The following is a 21,256-nucleotide window of genomic DNA, read 5'->3' as shown; positions in this document are numbered from 1 at the left end:
ATCAAAAGAACTTTGAATAGCATGTATTCACTAACAAGGTACCTCTTGACTTCCGAAACGAAAAACCGTTTAAACTAATCCAGGAAAAGTGTTTTCATAGTCCAACCTTTTTTATTGTTCGTCCAAAATACTGGGAGCTTTGGCTTATCCTTCCCTTCAACGCTCGCGAATTCGCAGATTTGAAAATGATGGTGGGCTTTATCATGTACTCATACGCATTTGCGCAAAACAACATAGTAAGTCTATCTCTACTTGCCTTAAAACCAGGAGCTCGCTTTCTTTCTGTTGCTTAACTTCTTTGTGGCATTTTCTTCCAAAATAGTGTAGTTTCATCAGCGTTAAACACCTGGTGAGGTGCATAACCCTTCTCTTTAATAGTTTTCTACAAATTTTTCGAAATTTTCTAGCTGCCTCCTGATCGGCAGAGGCTTGATCGCCAGTGCTTTTTACATTGCGCAATCCGAATCGTTTCTTAAACCTATGAAACAACCTTTACTTGCATAAGATTCTGATGAAATAGATGTCTCACCAGCCCTTTCCTTATGGAATAGTAAAATTTTTTGCATTTTCTGTTATAATATTACAATCAATTGAAATACTTTTTTGTGTCAGTCTTGTACCCACAAAACACAGCATTTTCTATACGTGAAACACATGGATCCCATAGGTGCTGCAAAGTTTTGAATGCCACAGGTGCGGCTACAGCTACGGCTGAACGAATTTCAGATTCCATTTTCTTGATATAACTCACTGAACATTTGTTGATTCCGTAATGGCCGACCACAGAAGGTATTGACTTTGCCAAGCAGTCAATATATCAAATTTTTCTTGTCAAGTTTTCATTTTGATTTACCTTTTCAAAGCATTATCAGTAGCACTAGAAAAATGAGCCATCCTAAACAAGCACAACTCAAATTTTGTAAATAAAACACGTGAACGACGATTGCTGAGTATTTTAGAGAAAAATTCCAATAAAGGAAAAAACCGCGAATACGGGGGGCCGACTGTATATATATGTTTGTTATTACATATATATATATTGTTGGAATTGCATTTTTAATCAGGTTGCTGTATTTTTTAAATATGACATCCATATTTGTCATGGGTATCTTTTTCTCAGCCACCTCATTGGGCATTTTGCCTGTTGTGGTGTTGTATTTGTATATTTGGTGCCCTATAATGGGGTAAATGAACGAATCATAACTTTTAGCATTGACAAATTCATGGAGGCTCACTTTGGATCAAATATCCCATGTTTCACCTACGAGCTGAATGGTACAACAACTAGTTGGGGCACGGCTAACTGATTTGAGAACTCTCATTGATGAGTGGCTTGGATTTTCTGAACATTATTCTGCGTGGCCAAAAAGACAATGCTCAGTTTCATACTAAAAAAATTTTATTCACGTTCTTTTAATGTCATTGTATTGCTTTTCCAAGTCTACTTCATATTGAGCTGGAGTGTTCCATATGGTTTTGAAGGCCTACCTATAGAAGGATATAGATTTGGTCGAGGAAGGGGGAGGCAGAGAAGAGCTTGTTACAGGGTTTGGGCTATAAGGAGAGACTTGAGTTTTTGAACATTACAAGAATGCAGGTGTCAGGGAGATGTGATTGAGGCATTTAAAATTTTCAATGGGATAAGATAGGTTGGACCATGAATTATTATATAAACAGCCAAGTGAGTGCTTCAACAAGGGGACACTGTCATGAGAGCGATTCTGTGGCGTTTTGGCCACAACATAACTCCAAAATCACATTTTTGAGATATAAGCAATTTCATTGTGATTTAAAAATCAAAAATAAAGCATACACACAAATACAAATGAAAATATCATACATCAGAATGTTGTTTAGCCATACACATGTCTAAACAACATTCTGATGTATGCATTTATCTCACTTCCAATTAGTTATAATTAGCAAGACCTACTTTCAGATCAAAAAGCCATTTTTTGGAGATATCATGTTCTAACCAAACACCACAGAATTCTTACCTTGAAATATTCAACACTCAGTGATTGCATAATCCCACTTTAATCATATTTCAATTGCAGAATGTACGTCATTATCATTCACAATTGCTCAAGCTAGCACATGACAGAAATTCCTCATACCACAACAACTTGGTCTTACATACACAGTCTGTCCAGTGGGAAAGGCGACTGATAAGAAATAAAATAAAAGACAACGTTTAGTTTTTATTACTCTAGCTTTTATTCAAAATAGACTCCTTGTGAGTTAATATAGCACTGGAAGTGGTTGTAAAAATTTTTGAAGCACTCCTGAAACTCATTCTTTGGAATTGTCTCCAGAATCGCGGTTGTAGCCCTCTGGATGTCTAAAAATCATGTCGAAATGCTTTCCTTTCATTGCCAATTGTAGTTTTGGAAATAGCCAGAAGTCTTATGGAGCTAAATCAGGTGAGTACGGTGGGGGATCCAGCACCACAATCCTTCTTTTGGCCAAGAAAGCGCGCACAATCTTGCATTTGTGGGCCGGTGCATTGTCGTGCAACAACGACCATGTCCCTTGTTCCCGATATTCAGGTCAAACTCAAACAATTCTGGCCCATAAACGATTTAAAACACCCCCGTAATAGTCACCATTCACAGTTTGCGCTTCTGGTAAGAATTCCTTATGGATAATTCCATTAGAACCAAAGAAAACAGAAAGCAACGTCTTGATTCGGCTCTTCTGCAAGCACACTTTTTTCGGTTTTGGAGCTCTTAGACCCTTCCATTCCGAGCTTTGGTGCTTTGTAAGTGGCTGATATTGAAAGCACCATGTCTCATCACCTGTTGCAATGGTTGGCATGAAGTCTGGATCCGTATTAGCAGCTCTTTACAAATCTCTGCTGTGCTCCACCCTGCAATCTTTTTGATCGTCCGTCAGTGTGTGTGGTACAAAGCGAGAACAGACATTCCGTTTGCCCAAAATTTTCCATTAAAATCAGATGAACATTGGATTTAAGAATTCCAGAGAGCTCCTTAATCAGCCTGGTAGAGGCACAACGGTCATTTCGAAAAATTTCCGCCACTTTTTGAACATTTTCTTCAATTCATTTGATCATTTTTGTCGCACCACAGTCATTTTTTGCACACGAGGGCTAATTAGACCGGGATCTACAATTTATTGCCGATTCCGAACGGCATGCTTGTTTTTTATACTCATCGAGAGGTTGGTGCGCTAACCCCTCGATGGGGGACTCCCTCCGGTAGAAATTTTTTGCTGCGGTCAAGTCGCCGTTTTTTGTTGTACCCCCGTATCAGGAAAGTTTTCTGACAAGGATGAACCGGGTATCGAACTCGCGACACCTCTAAACATCTTTTGGCACTTTAGGCGAGCATCTTATCGACCGGGCTACCGCGCCCTTCTTCAATTCAAACTGTCAATGATGGTCCTGGCCTTGGGTCACCTTCAGTATTCTCTCTCACATCACGAAATTTTGCATACCACTTGAAAACGTTCTTTCAACTCATTGCTTCATCAACATAAACAGTCTGAATCATTTTAAAAGTTTCTGTGTGGTACTTTTACCTAATTTCAAACAAAACTTAATGTTGCCGCGTTGCTCCATTGTTCCTCTTGCGACCGAGACTCAGAAGGTACTGTCAATTGTCACATGATTATAAATGAACTAGCGATGCTAGCGCTGTGAAACTTTTACGAAATATAGTCTAAATGTATGAGTTGTTAACCCAATTATTCACCCACAGATGGCGCTGGTAGTTACACAAATATAAAATTTCCACTGGACAGACTGTAATGTCACAGCAAAGAGACCGAAAGATGTTTATGGAAAATTTGCGACCAAAGGACCCATATAAGCATACTAATATGAAAATATTTTCATGAGATTTTTTTAATAATTCGACCTACCACAGTATTGGATTTCAATCATATGATCAATTCAATCATCACCTTTTTAGTGTGAATCAGAAGAGATCTACAATACATAAAAGCCACAGATATGTTGAACAAGAGAGCTGATCAGAGGAGAGTGAAAACAAGCTTGCTCAGGGCTTTCGAGTTATGAACATGAGTTTTTGAGAATGTAAATGCACTAGTTTAGAGAGCAAGAGTCTCTTCTCCCCTTTTTTCTTTATGCATTTATGTTTAGCTTGCAAAAGCTCCTCCTGTTTCACAAAAAAAAAATATGGTGGCGAGTGTGATCCCATTTGTTTAATTCTTTGTTTCTTTGTTCTGATTTTATGGGGTATGATTAATGGAGTAAGAGTGAATTGTTTAGCATTAGTATAAACATTGGTTTTGATTTAAAAATTATCGAAGTACTCAATGTCCTAGTTATGAATTCATAAAGCCAATATTTGTTTTTATTAATTCAAATTTTTGTCCTTTAATTGCATAATTTGTAAGCTAATTCAAACTATACTTTCTTGGCCACAATTTAAAATATGTTGAAGTTCTATGCACAACTGTGAACTAGCGACAACACCAATATCAGTATTGGTTAGAGACAACTCCACGTTGTGGTGTCACAGAAAGGTTTTTCCTGCCAGGGTTATCAGTGAATGGAATAGCTTACCATCTGTTGTGAATTCAACCACAACTGATATGCTTAAAAAGAAATAACATATTTGAGACAAGTTCCAGATGGAGGACATGGGGGAGGGGGAAAAAACCCACAATACCAAAGATGTGTACAGGTGACCCATATACAGTCAAACCTCTATTTCTCAAAACTTTATGTCTCAAAAGAATATCCCGAAAAGAATTACTTAAATGCACTTGAATGTCGAAATTTCATTTTCAAATTTTGTGAAAATGGACACTTACAAAATAGTGGCAACTTGACTGACATAAAAATATTTGCGGAGGCAGACTCAGGCAACAAAAATACAGCAGAAAATGATCCAGAAAAATTAGAAAAAGTGACAGAAAAGAATGCTGAACATGCTATAAAAGTGCTGCCTCATTTTCCGGTGCAAACTGAGAAGATAGGGCTCAAATAATTTGCAGCTCTTGCTTGTATAGCTGACACTGTGAGAGCAAAAAATATGCATTGAGTAAGCTTACAGATTATTTTAAATAAGGTATGTAAATAAAAATTAAATTGAAAAAGAAAAAAATATATTCAACATATTTTAGTGTAGTTGCATTCAGCGTGATTCAGAAAAGATGGGAAAACTTTAAGAGGTGATAGTACACACCAATACAAACAATCATCATCAAAGAATACCTGGTCTAACATGAAATGCAAACACAGTAGTGCGTTTTGAATTGGCCACTCCGCAAACGTTAAAACAGCATTCGTGTTGAAATTTATTGAAAAAAAAGAACGCCATGCATGAAAATGTAGTCTGGGGAAGAAGAAGAAACTGTATGCAAATCTGCATCAGCATGACATTTCGAAACGCGCTAGCGTGTTTGCGTTTCATGTTAGACCATGCATTCTTTGATGACAATTGCTTGTATTGGTGTGTACTATTATCTCTTAAAGTTTTTCCCATCTTTTCTGAATCACCCTGTATAGTGTAAGTGAACATTTGTAACGTGTGACAAAAAACTTAATTAGAATGTAGTAAAATTTAGTATTTGTGAAGCAAAATTTCTGCCATTTTTGGCGTACATATTTTTCCTTTCTTACGCAAAAACTCTATCTTGAATGTTTTTTTGGTCCCATCAGTTCTGAGATAGAGAGGTTTGACTATATATGTATTGACATCATCATCATCATGCCTCCCCTGACCACTTTGTCTATCTCCACCTACGTTAAGACACCAAAATTTTTTTTATAAGTGTATTATATTTTTCTTAGTTTTTTGTGAAAATTGCTTTTATTTTGGGTTGTGGTATTTTTGATATATTTGACAACCATACATTTCATGAACTTTTTTTTTGCATATTTCTGAAGGCCACCTCATTGGGAAATTTTTATTGTTGTTAAACCCATAGACAAGAGAATTTAGTTCATTTCAGAACGCACTCTTTAATGGTTTCCAGACAGAATAATTATTATTATTATCACTGTGAATAGTTTAAATTTCATATGTATCTCTTAGAATATTATAAATTAAAGCTTTCACATTAACCTGTCATCCAGTTGCATTAAAAAAATAAAAGATAATAAAATATAATTGCACCTAAAAGCTTTGAATGTGAATCTTTAAATTTTTATTGTTCACATAGATAAAGGGTGCTCAACCTTTAAGAGAGTGCAGGCCACTTCAAAGGTTTGAAAATGTGTCATAGGCCACTTAAGTAATCTGTAAATGTGTCATGGGCCACTTCAGTAACTGTAAATATGCTGCAGATCACTAAAGTGATGTGGAACTGCATCACAGGTCACTTGAGTGCAAGGTCGTCTTAAGAGCATCATAGGCCTCCAGGCCAAGTGATTTTTCTGAGGTCCCTCTTCTCTTGAGGCCCATGCGTTAAGGTGGCACTGCTTGAGTGATATGGAATTGGGCTACTCAATTCTTATGGAACTGTGTTGCAGATCTCTCAAGCGCTCTGGAACACACTGTGTTACAGGACACTGACAGTTCGTCTCAAAAGTTTAGATAATACACTTTTTTGAAACAAGAAAAATATGGCGAGTAAAATTAGCAACTTTTAATGGGCAATACTTGTAGACATGCCAACATTGGCTGAAACCTTGTCAGTAGAATGAATGTTCAGCTTTGTTATGGAGGTACCCCTAGGACAAAATAACCATAGTACAATAAAAAATATTCACTCAAATACTCAATTTTTTTTTTTATTGAAAGTTCATTAGGTTCCAGTGCCAATGAGGTGCTGTATTTAGAAAACTCAGGCCACATGAGCCACCCCCACCTCCTGAAACAACTTTCTTAGGTCATCCTTAATAATTCATGAATATTCAATACAATCCCAACCTGCATACTTCTTGTGGACAGTATATACAAATATCTAGAAACCCTAGATGACCTCCCCATCCCTGTTTTCTTCATATCAGAGCTCCTACGGCACCTATGACAAAACATTCCAGCACAATTAGTACGAGCTCGACCAAGCACTATGCAATTGAAGCAGGGTCTTGACCCGTCATGCTGAACCACTCAAAACCAGTTTTTAGACAGAAAACAAGGTTTTTGCATGTTTGGGCATCAAGTAGAGCAGCTTTACAGATTGCCTTCTACGAACAGACTAAAACAGATTGGCTCCGAGTTAGTCTTCTCTCTAAATCTCTCACATGCGTAAATGAATTCATCGTTATAGTAAAGATCGATGCAATTTAAAAATAAAAATAAGTAAAACACCACAAGAAACTCAAAGACCCAATCTTTTTTAAACCAATTTCCGTAGTATGGAGAATGTCTCCCGTAGCTCCGTAGTTTATAGCAGCTGTTCGTAGAAACTACGGACAATTCGGTTTAGGCAGAGTTGCCAACTACTATATTTCTACATGAATAGGGGAAAAAAATTCTATGAAAAATCATTTGAATATTTATAATATTGAAAATACAAAAAATGACTGAAAAGTTTAGAGAAAATTCAAATTTACAAGAATTACAGGCTTTTAACAGCTCTAACAGACTTTTCATTTTCACTAATAACTTCAAACACATGATCCTTCACAGATCTTATTAAATTCTGTAGGGTTTAAAGCCAAACATGGTTGAAAACATTCTTGGTTATTTTTCTAGTTTGCGCCAGTAGGAAGGTCATCCATCTGGAACATGTAAGTTTTATATTTTTGCACCACTAAATATGATACTAAGCTTATTTGTCTCCATAAAACATGATTTTGTGAGCATTTCAGCCCCTTTTTTCTACTTCTCTTTGGTGCTTCCTTGTAAAAGACAGTTTCCTAACCACTCTTTTATGAATCAAATACAAGCTTCTCTGATTCATCTATGAACTGTATCTATTGAAATTTTCACTTTAGGATCTTTCATAATTTCACACAAAATCATTTTTTGTGTTGAAGCCAATCTTTGAACAGTTTTGTCTTCATGTAAACTTGTACTCCGTTGCCTACAGCAATGCAGTTTTGGCTTTTGGGACATAGGTTGGATCAATACATGACAGACACTGCATTTTGACTTGATTAAAGCAATTACAATGCCTTTCACAGCCTTTCTTTTTTGCTTTCAAATGAAGTACTCGAATGATTTCATTATACAAAATATGTGATGACTAAAGAATTTTTTTAATGAAAACCAATCTAATAGCTTTCTGCTTTTATACTATCATGTCTCTGATACGCCATATAGATGCAATCTTCTTTGAAATTTGCATATAATCTGAAGTTTTTCCAAACTTTTGTAAGGCAGCTAATTTTTTTAAATTTTGAGTTTAAAAAATACAAAACTTATTTACCTCAACAATGACCGAAGTTTAAAGTAGGTTTTTGCATTCTGATCACAAACAAAAAAAAAAGAAAAAGAAAGAATAGAATCAAAATTTGAAATGGTATTCATGGCACAGTTGAAAATCTATAGTGTCTAAACTTTTGAGATGGACTGTAAGTGTGTTGCAGCCACTTAAGCAGGGTTGGTAAAAAAAACGTTTTTTTTTTTTAAAAACCAAAAAACCGGGTTTTTTTGGTTTAAACCGGTTTTTTTGGTTAAACCGGTTTTTTTTGGTTAAACCGTTTTTTTTAAAAAAATAGTATTAACATTAAAAACAATGAAATTTCTGAAAAATCATTCAAACTTCCAATAATTAACTAAAATAAAATGTTTATTAATGTAATTAACATTATTCCCAAGCTAATTACTCAATAAATATTTATTACATTTTAACAAAAACAAACTTTTGCAATTTAATTATTTTTTGCTTAACTCAATGGATTACTGTGTGTTTGAAAATTCTTTTAATGTTATTATTAATCATATAATATATAAAGGTTTTTCTCCAGTTACTTTCAGTATGCTTAATTAAGAAGCTATTTTGCAAAAAGTAATAAAAATTAGGGGAATATAATGTATTTAATAAAGCATAAATAATGCAGATTAATTAGCAATGATTTACGATATACAGGGTGATTATAACTAAGGTTCTGATTTCAAAACACTGTAAAAAAAGAACGATTGTCAGAATGACTTGAAAATTGACAAGAATATTCCTGAAAAAATTCAATTTTATTTGATAAAGGGGAAAAAATACTTAAAAATGTAAAATTAATGACATCATCCAACATGTGGGAAATTTGCTCGCAGAATGGAAACGATAGACAGTTATGGCAGAATGATACCTTAATTATAGCATTTCACGATTTCATAATTCATGGAAACATCACAAAAAACGAAGTAATTGAACAAATAACTACAACTTACTTAAGAAATGTTAAATATGTTGTCCACTGCGTGTTCTGGCTATGAGGATGAAAGCACAAAAATTCTTGTTCAACAACAGAATCGGAGTATGCCATGGTCATAATGTGGATGTGCTTGTAATTCAGCTTTATTAAACCAAACGCCCCCCCCCCCCCGCCCCGTTAATATTCCTGAGGAACTTCTAACATATAGGGAATGTGCTGGAGATTGCAATTCACCAAAGTTTGCAATCTGACAACTGTTTATAACATTTTGAGGTATCCCCACAGCCAGTTGCAAGGGTTAAGGTGCATCCTGTCAAAATGGGTCTTCAGCAGCTGCTTTGCTGGTATTGCAATGTGCATCTTGATATAAGTTCTATCCACACACTGATGCTGTGGAAGTGCCGAAATGATGTGGTTGCACAAAATAGATTATACTGCTGGCCGAGTACAGCATCATCTACTTGCACATTTTTCTTTTGCGAAAGAAACTTCCATTGCTTCAGGAGTATCCATGCAAATTTTCAAGTCATTCTGATCAGTACTTATTGTATAGTTTTGTAATCAAAACCTAAATTATAATCACCCTGTATATAGCTGATTATTTTTCATAAATCTGTTACTACTATCCAGTAGAACCTTTGATTAACTGGGCTTAACCATGAAAGTATTAAAAAAAAACAACTATTATTATTAACGAATATTAAGAATGGGAGATATACAGTAGATGTGCTACTTCTTATGGGAAAGAAAATAAAAATGTATGTGAGGTAATGTAACAACTAGTACACTAGTCTTTGTCCTTTAAGGACAGCTGGTGTCTTTATTGGATTATAGAACCACCTGCCCCTAGCATGATGGTGTCACTACTGTAGCTGCTTCTTTGTGAAGGGAAAAAGAAACCCTGTGAGATAATACACCACTACATTTAGATGTGTGATTCAATCCTTATTCATGAATTTGCTGAAGATAGAGCATCAGAATGTAGCCAAAGGTTGGAAAATGTAAGAATTAGAAATTTTGGCTTTTATATATAACTTTAAAAACTTTGCGGACCATGGATTATCCACATATGAAATACATAATAGGCTCTTAACCCTATAACTGCAAAAAATTTATTGTTTTTCAGTTTTATTATTTTCTTAGTTAAGGAAAATAAGTTTAAAATATACAGGGTGACCCATCAAGACAACCCAAACTCTTCACAGCCAGATTCCTTGCTTGGAATACATAAAAAATGCTCAAAGAACTGTACCCGTATGACCCATAGTTTACGAGACAAATGCGAAAGAAAAGTATGATGTCATATCTGGTGCAAGAAAAAGAAAACTTTACTGGACGGCTTGACATGATTTCACGGCATGCACATGCATGCCTCGATATGTGCTGTGGATATTTTAAAAATTTTCCTGTGTAAACATATGCAAATACTGATGTTTGTTTGCAATAGTTTTTTTTCTTGCACCGCATATGATGTCATACTTTTCTTTCACATTTTTCTGGAAAACTATGGGTCATACAGGTACAGTTCCTTAGGCATTTTTTATGTATTCCAAGCGATCTGGCTGTGCAGAGTTTGTGCTGTCTTGATGAGCCACTCTGTATATATTTTTAAAGAAATCATAATCTCTCTGTGGAAATTGCAGAGTATAATCTTCTAAGAAGTCACTTCATTTGTCTAATTGAAACTTAATTTCTTACAACAATATCATGTCAATCACTTTTAGCTGATTAAGCAGTTAAAGAATTAAACAAAATGTCTTCAATCAGTTACTGGAAAGAATGGAGTACCACGTATATATAGCACTAAGAAAAACTGAAAAATTCTTTCTGCCATCTCTTGGTGACTTGTGGGAGTTCATATTTTGATTACCATCATAAATGGTTGCATATCAAGTGATATAAGCATTTATTTAGAGTGGCACTTTTAAAGTATAGTTAGAAAATACAGCTTTTTCAAATTATCTGGATTTTCATATTAAAAAAACTCAGAGATGTCGTTAAAAAAATGTGAATAAATTTTATGAGAAATCTGCATACTTTAAAAATGCAAGTTGCTTTTTTAATGAAGATACCAAATTGCAGAATTTTCTGTAACTTTGCTTTTTCAGCTTCTTTGTTTTCATCTTCTGTCCTTTCCCATGAAAATGGAACAAAAGACCACATCCATGTGCCCCAACTGTCATCTTGGGATTTAGTTTCAGTTTCTTCTATAAGATAAATCAAACACATAATTTTTTTAACCAAGAGCATTATTTGTGAATTTTTTAACAATTTTGTAAAGGAAAAGATTAAGACCCTTTATATTTGGCATGAAAAATAATGGATGTGAAAATAAATTGATAAAATATTATATCCATTGATTTATTATACCAGGAACTGATTCATATTGCATACAGACCATATATATATTACAATATTGTCTCAAAAAAGGTAAGAAAGCAAATATGAACTCATCCCTTGAACCCTCTCTCTGAATTTAACTGACACCATATATGAATAGAAATATATTACAATAGTACATACTGTGCCAGAAGCTTATTTTTCTCCAGTTGCCATGCCACACTGGTCGTGAATCAGTCTTCTTACACACACACACTACTCTGTATTTAATTTTGTTTTTTAAATATCTCACTGAACTCGTGAAAAATCTCTTGGAATCCTATGGTCTTCTGGCATACTTTTAAGAATCACTACTATGGATATTGGTCAGGTGCAGGGTTGGGTTTTGCCAGCAAATGATTATGGATGTTATACAATTGAAGTGTTCAGCCAAATGGTCTGTTACATTTTTGCAAAATCAGTTTTTTAACTGAACAACGTTTCATATAGTTCCCATTACATGTTCCTAAAGTCAGTTCTTGTAGAATGCAACAGATGATGTATGCCACTTTACACTGCTGCAATCCAGGCAAAAAAGGTGTTCCCCTAACTCAGGGATGACTTTAATTGTGTCTCCTCTAAAGTTTGAAAAAAGGACAAAGAGGTTCTAAACGAAAGAGATTCTATTATGGAAAAACATTTGAGAGAAAGCTGCTTACGAGTGCTGAAACCATTGTAAGGGTGCCAATCTGCATTACTTTTCTGTCATTTCCCTTCAATGGAGTAATAGCTTTCTGTGCTTTTGTGGCACGACATAAGACAAAAAAGCACGGTAAAGATGTGGAATGCTCTATTTGTTCTCACTCATGAAAATTCTCAGTTGATCAGGTCCTAAAACCGGTCATTGTGGATTCCGTGAATTCGGAACTGCTTTTAGCACCATATTTTTGACCACCATATTACCCATGCTTTTCAGATTTCCAGATTCAGAACTTTCAATATTAGATGTTCATTATTTGCTCATATCATACTTTAGTGTCTGCCTCAATTGTGAGCTTGTCACCATAATTCCTTTCAATTCGGCCTAAATATTCCATTGCAACATTTTTATTAATAACAAATGATATATCAATTTTATTACAAATCCTTTTATAGTCCAAGTTTGTTTTCTCTCAAACTCTCTCACATGCTTATATGAATTTATTGCTGTGGTAAATATCGGTGAAGGACTCTATTTAAAATACTGCAAGAAATTCAGAGACCCGAATTTAAAAAAAAAAAAGAGACACATATTTGCAGGGATTGCCGTAGTATTGAGAGCATAGGGCAACTATGGATAATATAGAGAGTATAAGGCAACTATGAACATGATAATGTTCCTATTCATACATCCGAAATGTTACACAAAAATTTTTAAAAAGGAAATATGACTAGCCACCAATGAGTCCTGATCTTAACCTGATAGAAAATGTGTGGAACCTAATGACTTAAAGTCCACTCCAATGGGTTACAGTTCAACTCGCTAAATGTATTTGAAACATGCCCTAGAAATTGAATAGTACAAGTTGGACCAACAACTGCTGCAAAGTTTAGTTCTTTTAATCAAAGATCACTTGTTAGATGTCATTTGAAACAATGGAAAAAACAATCAGTTATTAGATAATACATGTTTGTTGGAAATTTTAATATTTAGGTGCTTAATCGCCACTTTTGTACCATTCAACGATGGAATGACGCAATGATATAAAAAATCATTTCTAGTGACTATTGAAGATCCCTTGTAGATACTCAATACATCTGATTCCAAAGATGAGACTGATGATTGTAACATAACAAAAAAAAAGGTTTAATCAACAACATCATAACATTATTAGTTTAACGTACTAACACGTACATATTAGCGATGCAACGCCAGTGAGCATACAGGTAAGTGACAAGTAAAAAGTTAAAAGCAAGTAGTAGATCGCAGTTCGCTACTTAAATACAGTACAGGTTGAATGATGTCATGCTCCTTGGCTTTATCTGCATGTTACGTAAGTCGCCATAAATGTATTAGATTATTCTAGAAACTTTTGTTCTATTTTCATGTTTTCCATTGTGATGACGAATGTTTCTTCTTTCAAATGATATCACCAATTTCACACTGTGTATAGGTCCATTATGATTATAGTAAATTAACCCCTCGACAGTGTCACCTGAGTCCAGTTCAAGCAACTTGAATGTGCAGTCCAAGTTTTGAACTGGACTTCAGGCAGAAGAAAAAAAATTATTGCTTCCATTCCATAAAGCCTAAACTGAGATTTTCTTTTTTGGATAGACATTTAATACTTAATTCACCATTTTCATAATAGATGGCGATACTGATCCTACATTTTTCGTCTTTTGTAGAGGATAAATTAGTGGTCAGTTACAACAGCACACATTGAGAATGAGTGTTTTGTGAACAGTTAGTCAGATTTTTTAATTTCTCATTGCAGTTTTTCTCAAATTTTATACCAAATAGTTTTTGTAATATATATTTTTTTTTTAATGTATGTTTCAGACAATAATGAGAGGAGTACTTTTTAGGTTCTCAAGCTCAGATAAAGATATTTCTACGGGAGATTACAAATCTATGGAAAGCAATGACAACAAAATATTTATTCATAGAAGATACAACGTAAGACAAAAGTTTATTGTAAAGAGTGTGATGTGGGCTTGTGTAAAGCACCATGTTTTTGTATATATCACACTGCGAAATATTTATGAAATTTGCATGTTTAAAATCATATATTGTTGCATTAAATTTAGCATTAGTTTATGTTATATTTAGCTTCAAAATTTAGTTTATTTTGCTGCTGTAATTGAATAAAATATGACTAATCTATTAGTTTTTTACGTGCACGTCAATATAGTAGTTATTGCATTTAAAACTTCAATTTTTTTGCAAAACAACCATTTTCTAACCTTTATATTGATACAAAAAAACAATTAAGCAGGAAAAAAATTCTCCCATTTTTGATGCATTTTTCTGAAGTATATCACTGCCAACGGGTTAAGTAATGAAAGAAATATAGCAGAAATGTAGTTAAACTTTGGTATGAAGTATCTCTTTGACACACTCATATTTATAAAAGTAATGCAGAAAAAAAAATTGTCTTCAAACTTAAAAACACACCTATATAAGCTTTGAGATTACAATTTTCCAAGGTATTGCTTCATTGAAACAAATTCCACTCATTACATTTCTAATTTGAGATATATATATATCCCATTCCTTTATCATAAGCTACTGTCTGCAGTTTTTGTGGTTTAAACTATTTGCACCACTTTTTATAAGGAACAAACCTAAAAGAAATACTGTGTTCCTTTCAAAATATTTTTAATGCTTTTGTGAATAGTTTTGGAAAATTATCTATGAAAATTTTAATTTTCAAATAATAAAAGGGAATGGCTTCTAAATATTTCTGTGAATTGAAAAAATAATTTTATGTGCTTGGAGCATACACAACGATTTCTAAAAATTACTTCAGTTGCTCAAACTTGATGACATTGAAGCGAAGACAAATATCTGCAAAAATTTAGTGACAAGGATTACAATTTTCCAAGGTATTGCTTCATTGAAACAAATTCCACTCATTACATTTCTAATTTGAGATATATATATATCCCATTCCTTTATCATAAGCTACTGTCTGCAGTTTTTGTGGTTTAAACTATTTGCACCACTTTTTATAAGGAACAAACCTAAAAGAAATACTGTGTTCCTTTCAAAATATTTTTAATGCTTTTGTGAATAGTTTTGGAAAATTATCTATGAAAATTTTAATTTTCAAATAATAAAAGGGAATGGCTTCTAAATATTTCTGTGAATTGAAAAAATAATTTTATGTGCTTGGAGCATACACAACGATTTCTAAAAATTACTTCAGTTGCTCAAACTTGATGACATTGAAGCGAAGACAAATATCTGCAAAAATTTAGTGACGGCTCATTGTGTACCAACATTCAACAAGGACAGGCCGAAACCTATAATCTTACAGTTCACATCAAAACTATCCATGACAGCATTTTAAAAGAATTGAAGGATTGATGAATCAAAGCTTCCGAGATAAATCCAAGATTTATGGACGTCCGTTTATTTCAGTGAACATCTCACAACCAAACTAAAATCACTGTTTCTTAATGCGCGAAAATTTAAAGTTTATAGTTTTTAACTCTAAATACTGCTGTACCCGTGATGGCAAAATATTCTTACGTGAGGATGATTCATCCAGGATTTTTCGTGTAAAATCGGAAGACGACCTACATTGACAGATATAAATAACGCTATCCAATCCAACTGTATGACTCTAACAAACCTGGCAATTTAAAGCAGCTTTTGTTGTGTGCATCAACAAATTGTAAGTCATGCTATAATATGTTTCATGTAAATATACAGAGCTTATGCGCTAACTTAACCACTTTACTATCAGAGTATGTGAACCATATTTTAATACTAATTCTCTCCGAAATTTGGATCTACGGTAATGAAATTGATTGATACAAAATTGAAGGATTTGATGCACTTTTTAAATGCAGAGATAATAATCGATCGGGAGGCATTGCAGTTTATACACAAAATTTGTTATGTTTCAGTCAAATTGAATTTGAAATGTCAACTGCAGTAATGATATTATCATACAGCCAAAATTGAAAATTGCATTAATATCACGATATATAGCTCTCACAATTTTACTATTTCAAATTTGAACATGGAACTTGATTCTGTCTTAAAAAGTTTAAATTATAGAAACATCATAATAATATAGATTATAAGAATAATAGAATAATTATAGAATAATATTTAGAATAATATATATTAATTGAATAATAGAATTATTATTTATAGAATAATACATATGAACATAGATTTACTAACAAATAATTCTGATGTTCTTGATTATCAAAACAATCTATTTCAGTTCGGATTTCAATTCTTAATAAATGAACCAACCAGAGTTAAAGATACCTTGACGCTTGTATTGATCCTATTATTATAAAAAATCAAAATCATACAATATCATTTTCCTCTGGAATATATATCAATGATTTAACTGATCACTATCCCATTCTTCTGAAATTATATTATGACAAAATTCCAGTTTCCAAATCTAATGAAAATCCCCCTCTCATATTATTAGATAAAAAAAAACTTTAAACTTACTTTAACAATTATAAATATCTCTGGTTGAATAATAGACTTAAATTTACAATATCAGTATTTTACATCCACTCTGAACTCTATTAACAATAACTTTGAGTTTGTAAAATATTGAAAAAATTTTTTAAAAAATTGTATGACGTCTGAAATCTATGTCTTGATCAAGAGAAAAGAAAAATTATATACTAGATTAAGGAAACATCCTTATGATTTATTTTATTTAAAACTGTTTATAATTGTGCAGCTAGGAAACTGAAATTGAAAATCATAAACACTAAAAAACAAATATTATAGAAAAAAATTTATCAAATGTAATACAAACCATCAGAGATGGAAATTCATTAATAATACAATCAACATAAAAATCAAAATTCAATTTTTTCTGACAGCTTGGAACTAGCAAATTGATTCAATGCCCATTTTAACGATATCAACAATGCTGATCTAGCTTTTAACGATACTAATGAATTCAAAAATTATTTATATCCAACTGTAAATTCTTGTTTTGTTTGATGTAGATAATACTGAAAACATAAATATTCTAAACATCTTCTCCAAGAAATCTACACCTGATTACTATAGTAGCAGTATATATCTTATTAAATAATTAGCAGGAAATAATATGGAATTTCTAACAAAATTCATTAATACATCTTTTAATTTAGCCACATTTTTTCCAGAGTTATAGAAAAAATTTTATCATCTAGAATTTATAAATTCCTTAACCTAACAAACTTGTTTGCTGAAAATCAATTATGGTTACATAAAAGGTTGTGGTACCGACACTCTATTAAACTTCTCTAAATTTGTTTATAACAGTACTAAACACTGCAAATTTACTCTGGTCATATTTTTAGATATCTCAAAAGCTTATGACAATGTAAATCACTCAATTCTCATTAAGAAACTCAATTCTCATTAAGAAACTCAGTTCTGCAGGAATCAGAGGTAATACATTGAACTGGTTCACTTCATACCTAACCAATCGTTAACAAAGAATTAAAATTAAAAACACTCCAAGTCACTATATCACTATACAGAGAGGAGTCTCCCAGGAATCAAAAATTTAGCCCCTTAATTTTTATAATATTCATAAACGACTTATGTAAATTAAATATTCATGGTACTATGATCACTTATGCGGATAATTCAGTTCTGTTATATTCTTCCAACGATTTTAATACACTACCAACTAAAATAAATCATAACCTGTGCTTAATAAGAAAATGGTTTGTAGCTAATGATTTAACCCTAAACCTCTAAAAAAACTAGTCATTCATTTCAACTTAATTTACTCAGAAATTGATTTTAATCTAAAATTCCATACTCCAATATGTCTGATGAACGTCGATTGCTCCTGCCGAAAATTCTGCAGGAAAAATATCAAATATCTCAGATTTTATATTAGTAGCAATCTAAAATGGAAACTTCATGCATCGGAAATAGCTAAAAAACTATGTTTTATCGTATATGTTACCGGCAAAGTATGAAATCCAGGCATTCTATAGAATGCCTAGGCATTGTATAGAATGCCTGGTCGTTTCAGGCAAAGTATGAAATACCGGTTTTATTCTATACTTTGCCTAGGCATTCTATAGAATGACTAGTCATTCTATAGAATGCCTAAACACAATCCAGGCAAAGTATGAAATATCTTCTTCCAACAAATCTCTTTAGGGGCGGTATAAAATATTACATAAAATTAAAATTTCATAGAATTTTCTTTTTTTCCCGGAAACGTTTCCCTTTCGCTCTCGTGAAAAAGGATCTGTTGAGGGGCGGTATAAAATATTACAATTTCTTCAAATTAAAATTTCGCAGAATTTTCGTCATTTTTGCCCGGAAACGTTTCCCTTTCGCTCTCGTGAAAAAGGATCTGTTGAGGGGCGGTGTAAAATATTACAATTTCTTCAAATTAAAATTTCGCAGAATTTTCGTCATTTTTTCCCGGAAACGTTTCCCTTTTGCTCTCGTGAAAAAGGATCTGTTGAAGTTCGTAATTTTTTCCGAAAACATGCATTGGCCAGCGACGACTTCCATTCTTATTGGTGTATAATCGCACCATTTGATCCACGATGTCGACTCCATATTTAATTTCGTTATTGTAGGCAACTGTTTCTGGGGTCTTTTTCACGTTTTCGTTGATAGTTACATCAGTATGAAGTGAACTCAGAACTAGAACATTTTTAATTTTTTTTTTCTCTGATAAGATGTCAGCGTGATATCAGTTCCAGTTTTGAATACTATTGACGAGTATAGATCCCGTGTTCCTGTTTTTGCAGTTGGAGTTACCTCACGACGGTCTTTTTGAAGGGTCCCAACCAATCTTGTCCTTTTCAAAAATGCACATAATCTCAGTGATGTAAAATAATCATCTGTTGTTTTGTTTCGACGTTCTCCTAGGTAAGGTTTGACTAATCGAATAACATGTTCATAGACAAGTTAATTTGCTGGTCTGGTGTTATCTGTCCCAGTGTAATCGAAACTGATTTTCTGTCTATTCAGAATATATTTGGAATCAACGCAGGCAAGAAGCCAGAATTCTGTCCCAAATTTGTCTGGCTTACTTGGGATATACTGTGTAAATGGACATCTTGCTTTTGAGGGTAGAAGTTGTTCGTCCACAGTTAGATTGGGCCCTGGTTTGTAGCACGTCGCACTGTATTCTATGAATGAAATCCATAGTGAACATGCAAGAGAAAATTGGTCAGATCGAATCGCATGAATTTCAAAATTTCTTTGAAACGATATCTTGTCATTGTTTGGGGAAAAAATAGAGGACCCCAAATCTGGACGACCACAATGAATTCAGTAGGAAGTTTTTTGCACCTCTTGCATACATAATGGATATTGTTGCATCCAGTTCAAGCAAAGAAACTGACCAAGATGGGCTTCAGCTTCTGTATATGTCGAATCATTTTGTCGCAGAAAATAAGGCGTCACGAACCCAAAACACTTTCATTTATGTTTTTTGAGCGCATAAAATGTGGGGCCTTGATTTCCTCTCAATATATTTTGCGATCCTCGACATCCTAAAGTTGAGGAAGGTTCTATGATTTTCCATATGCTCCCATCTGCTGCAGTTTCTTAGATCGTTTCTGTGGCTTCAACGAGTTATAATGAGTCACACCACGGTCATTTTCTGCACACGAGAGCTAATTAGACCGGGACCTACAATTTATTGCCGATTCCGAACGGCAAGCTTGTTTCTAAGCTCATCGAGAGGTTGGTGCACTAACTCCTCAATGGGGGACTTCATGCGGTCAAGTCGCAGTGTCTGTTGTACCCCTGTGCCAGGAAAGTTTTCTGACAAAGACGAACCGGGTATCAAACTCACGACACCTCTAAACATCCTTTGGTACTTTAGGCGAGTATCTTATCGACCTGGGCTACCGCGCCCGAGAAATAATTTTATATTGATTTAAATATTCGTCATCAGAACCGCTACTTTCTTCACTACAGTTCGACATAGGGTAGATGTATGCTCTTCTGCACTTTCATCATAACTGCTTCCAGAGTTTCTCTCATCTAATCTTTGCATCTCCTGGAGTATTTCTTCAGTAAATATACGTTTTCTCGTCATTCTAAACCAATGTTTCCCAAAGTGGGCAATCGCCTCCTGGTGGGCGATAGAAAGGACCAAGGGAGCGATAGAAGCCACAGGTATAACATAGGATATATGGGTTCGCTTGAGTGGGGGGGAGGGGGGTGATGAGGGAAAAATTTATCTGAAGAAGGGGGCGATGGAACAAAAAGTTTGGGAAACTATGTTCTAAACTAACTGTTTGAAAAGATCACATGCACTCAAATTTTCTACGTCCCAGAATAAACAATTTAACGGATAATATGGCAAGAATGCTTGACAAAAACCAAAAATGACACACCTGCTGACGACACTTGCAGATAAGAATGAGAGGAAAAGAAAGGTCACACACAAGGTCAAACGCAAAAAAGACTTTCAGAAGGATTATAGCCTACTTAGAAATCAATTGTGACGACGATAGTAGTATTTACCGCATAATGTGCTAGAATATAAGGAAGGGTCACTATGACCCCCCCTTCGGTCTTTCTAGGTATATCCGCTCGTAGCTTCGTTGTTAAAAAAGATAACGAAAGGAAGCTTTGGTATACAATAAGAACGTGCTAATTCAGGAACAGTCCAGAAATTCCAAGTGGTTCGGTTTGTTCTTAGCAGAGATATGGAAGCTTAAACAGCGTGCAGGGTCAAAAAGACACCCGTTCCGTCTTTCTACTGTTAATATTTCATCATTGATAAATGGAACTTGCAAATGCGGATTATGCGATATCATTTTGTCTTGAAAGAACCGAAATTTTCCTCTACGGATTTATGAACAAAAAATATAATGTATAAAGCGCCCGTTAACTCATCTAATCGAGGGTAAGTGACCGTGGTATGTCGGTCACGGAAAACAAATTGGTATACGTAGGTTTACCATATTTTATCGGTGGAAATACGGGAGATAGAGATCCTAAGTAAAGAA

General features: G+C 34.0%; 1 protein-coding gene across 1 annotated transcript in view; it reads right to left on the bottom strand.

Moving 5' to 3' along the window:
* The window catches only part of Vps13B (vacuolar protein sorting 13B), a gene marked incomplete at its 5' end in the record, with an annotated part of 141,729 nt that overhangs the window by 110,130 nt on the left and 10,343 nt on the right, over positions 1-21,256 (bottom strand). Inside the window, one exon of the mRNA XM_089253989.1 lies at positions 11,291-11,460. Coding sequence (XP_089110115.1) covers positions 11,291-11,460 — 170 coding nt within the window. The remainder of the gene's footprint in view (positions 1-11,290; positions 11,461-21,256) is intronic.

The sequence above is a fragment of the Pholcus phalangioides genome, unplaced genomic scaffold (genome assembly GCF_987345545.1).
Source record: "Pholcus phalangioides strain wild (caught in Gottingen) unplaced genomic scaffold, Ppha-v1.0 ptg000039l_1, whole genome shotgun sequence".
In the NCBI taxonomy this organism is placed as follows: domain Eukaryota; kingdom Metazoa; phylum Arthropoda; class Arachnida; order Araneae; family Pholcidae; genus Pholcus; species Pholcus phalangioides.
This window is presented reverse-complemented; position numbering and strand designations above follow the sequence as displayed.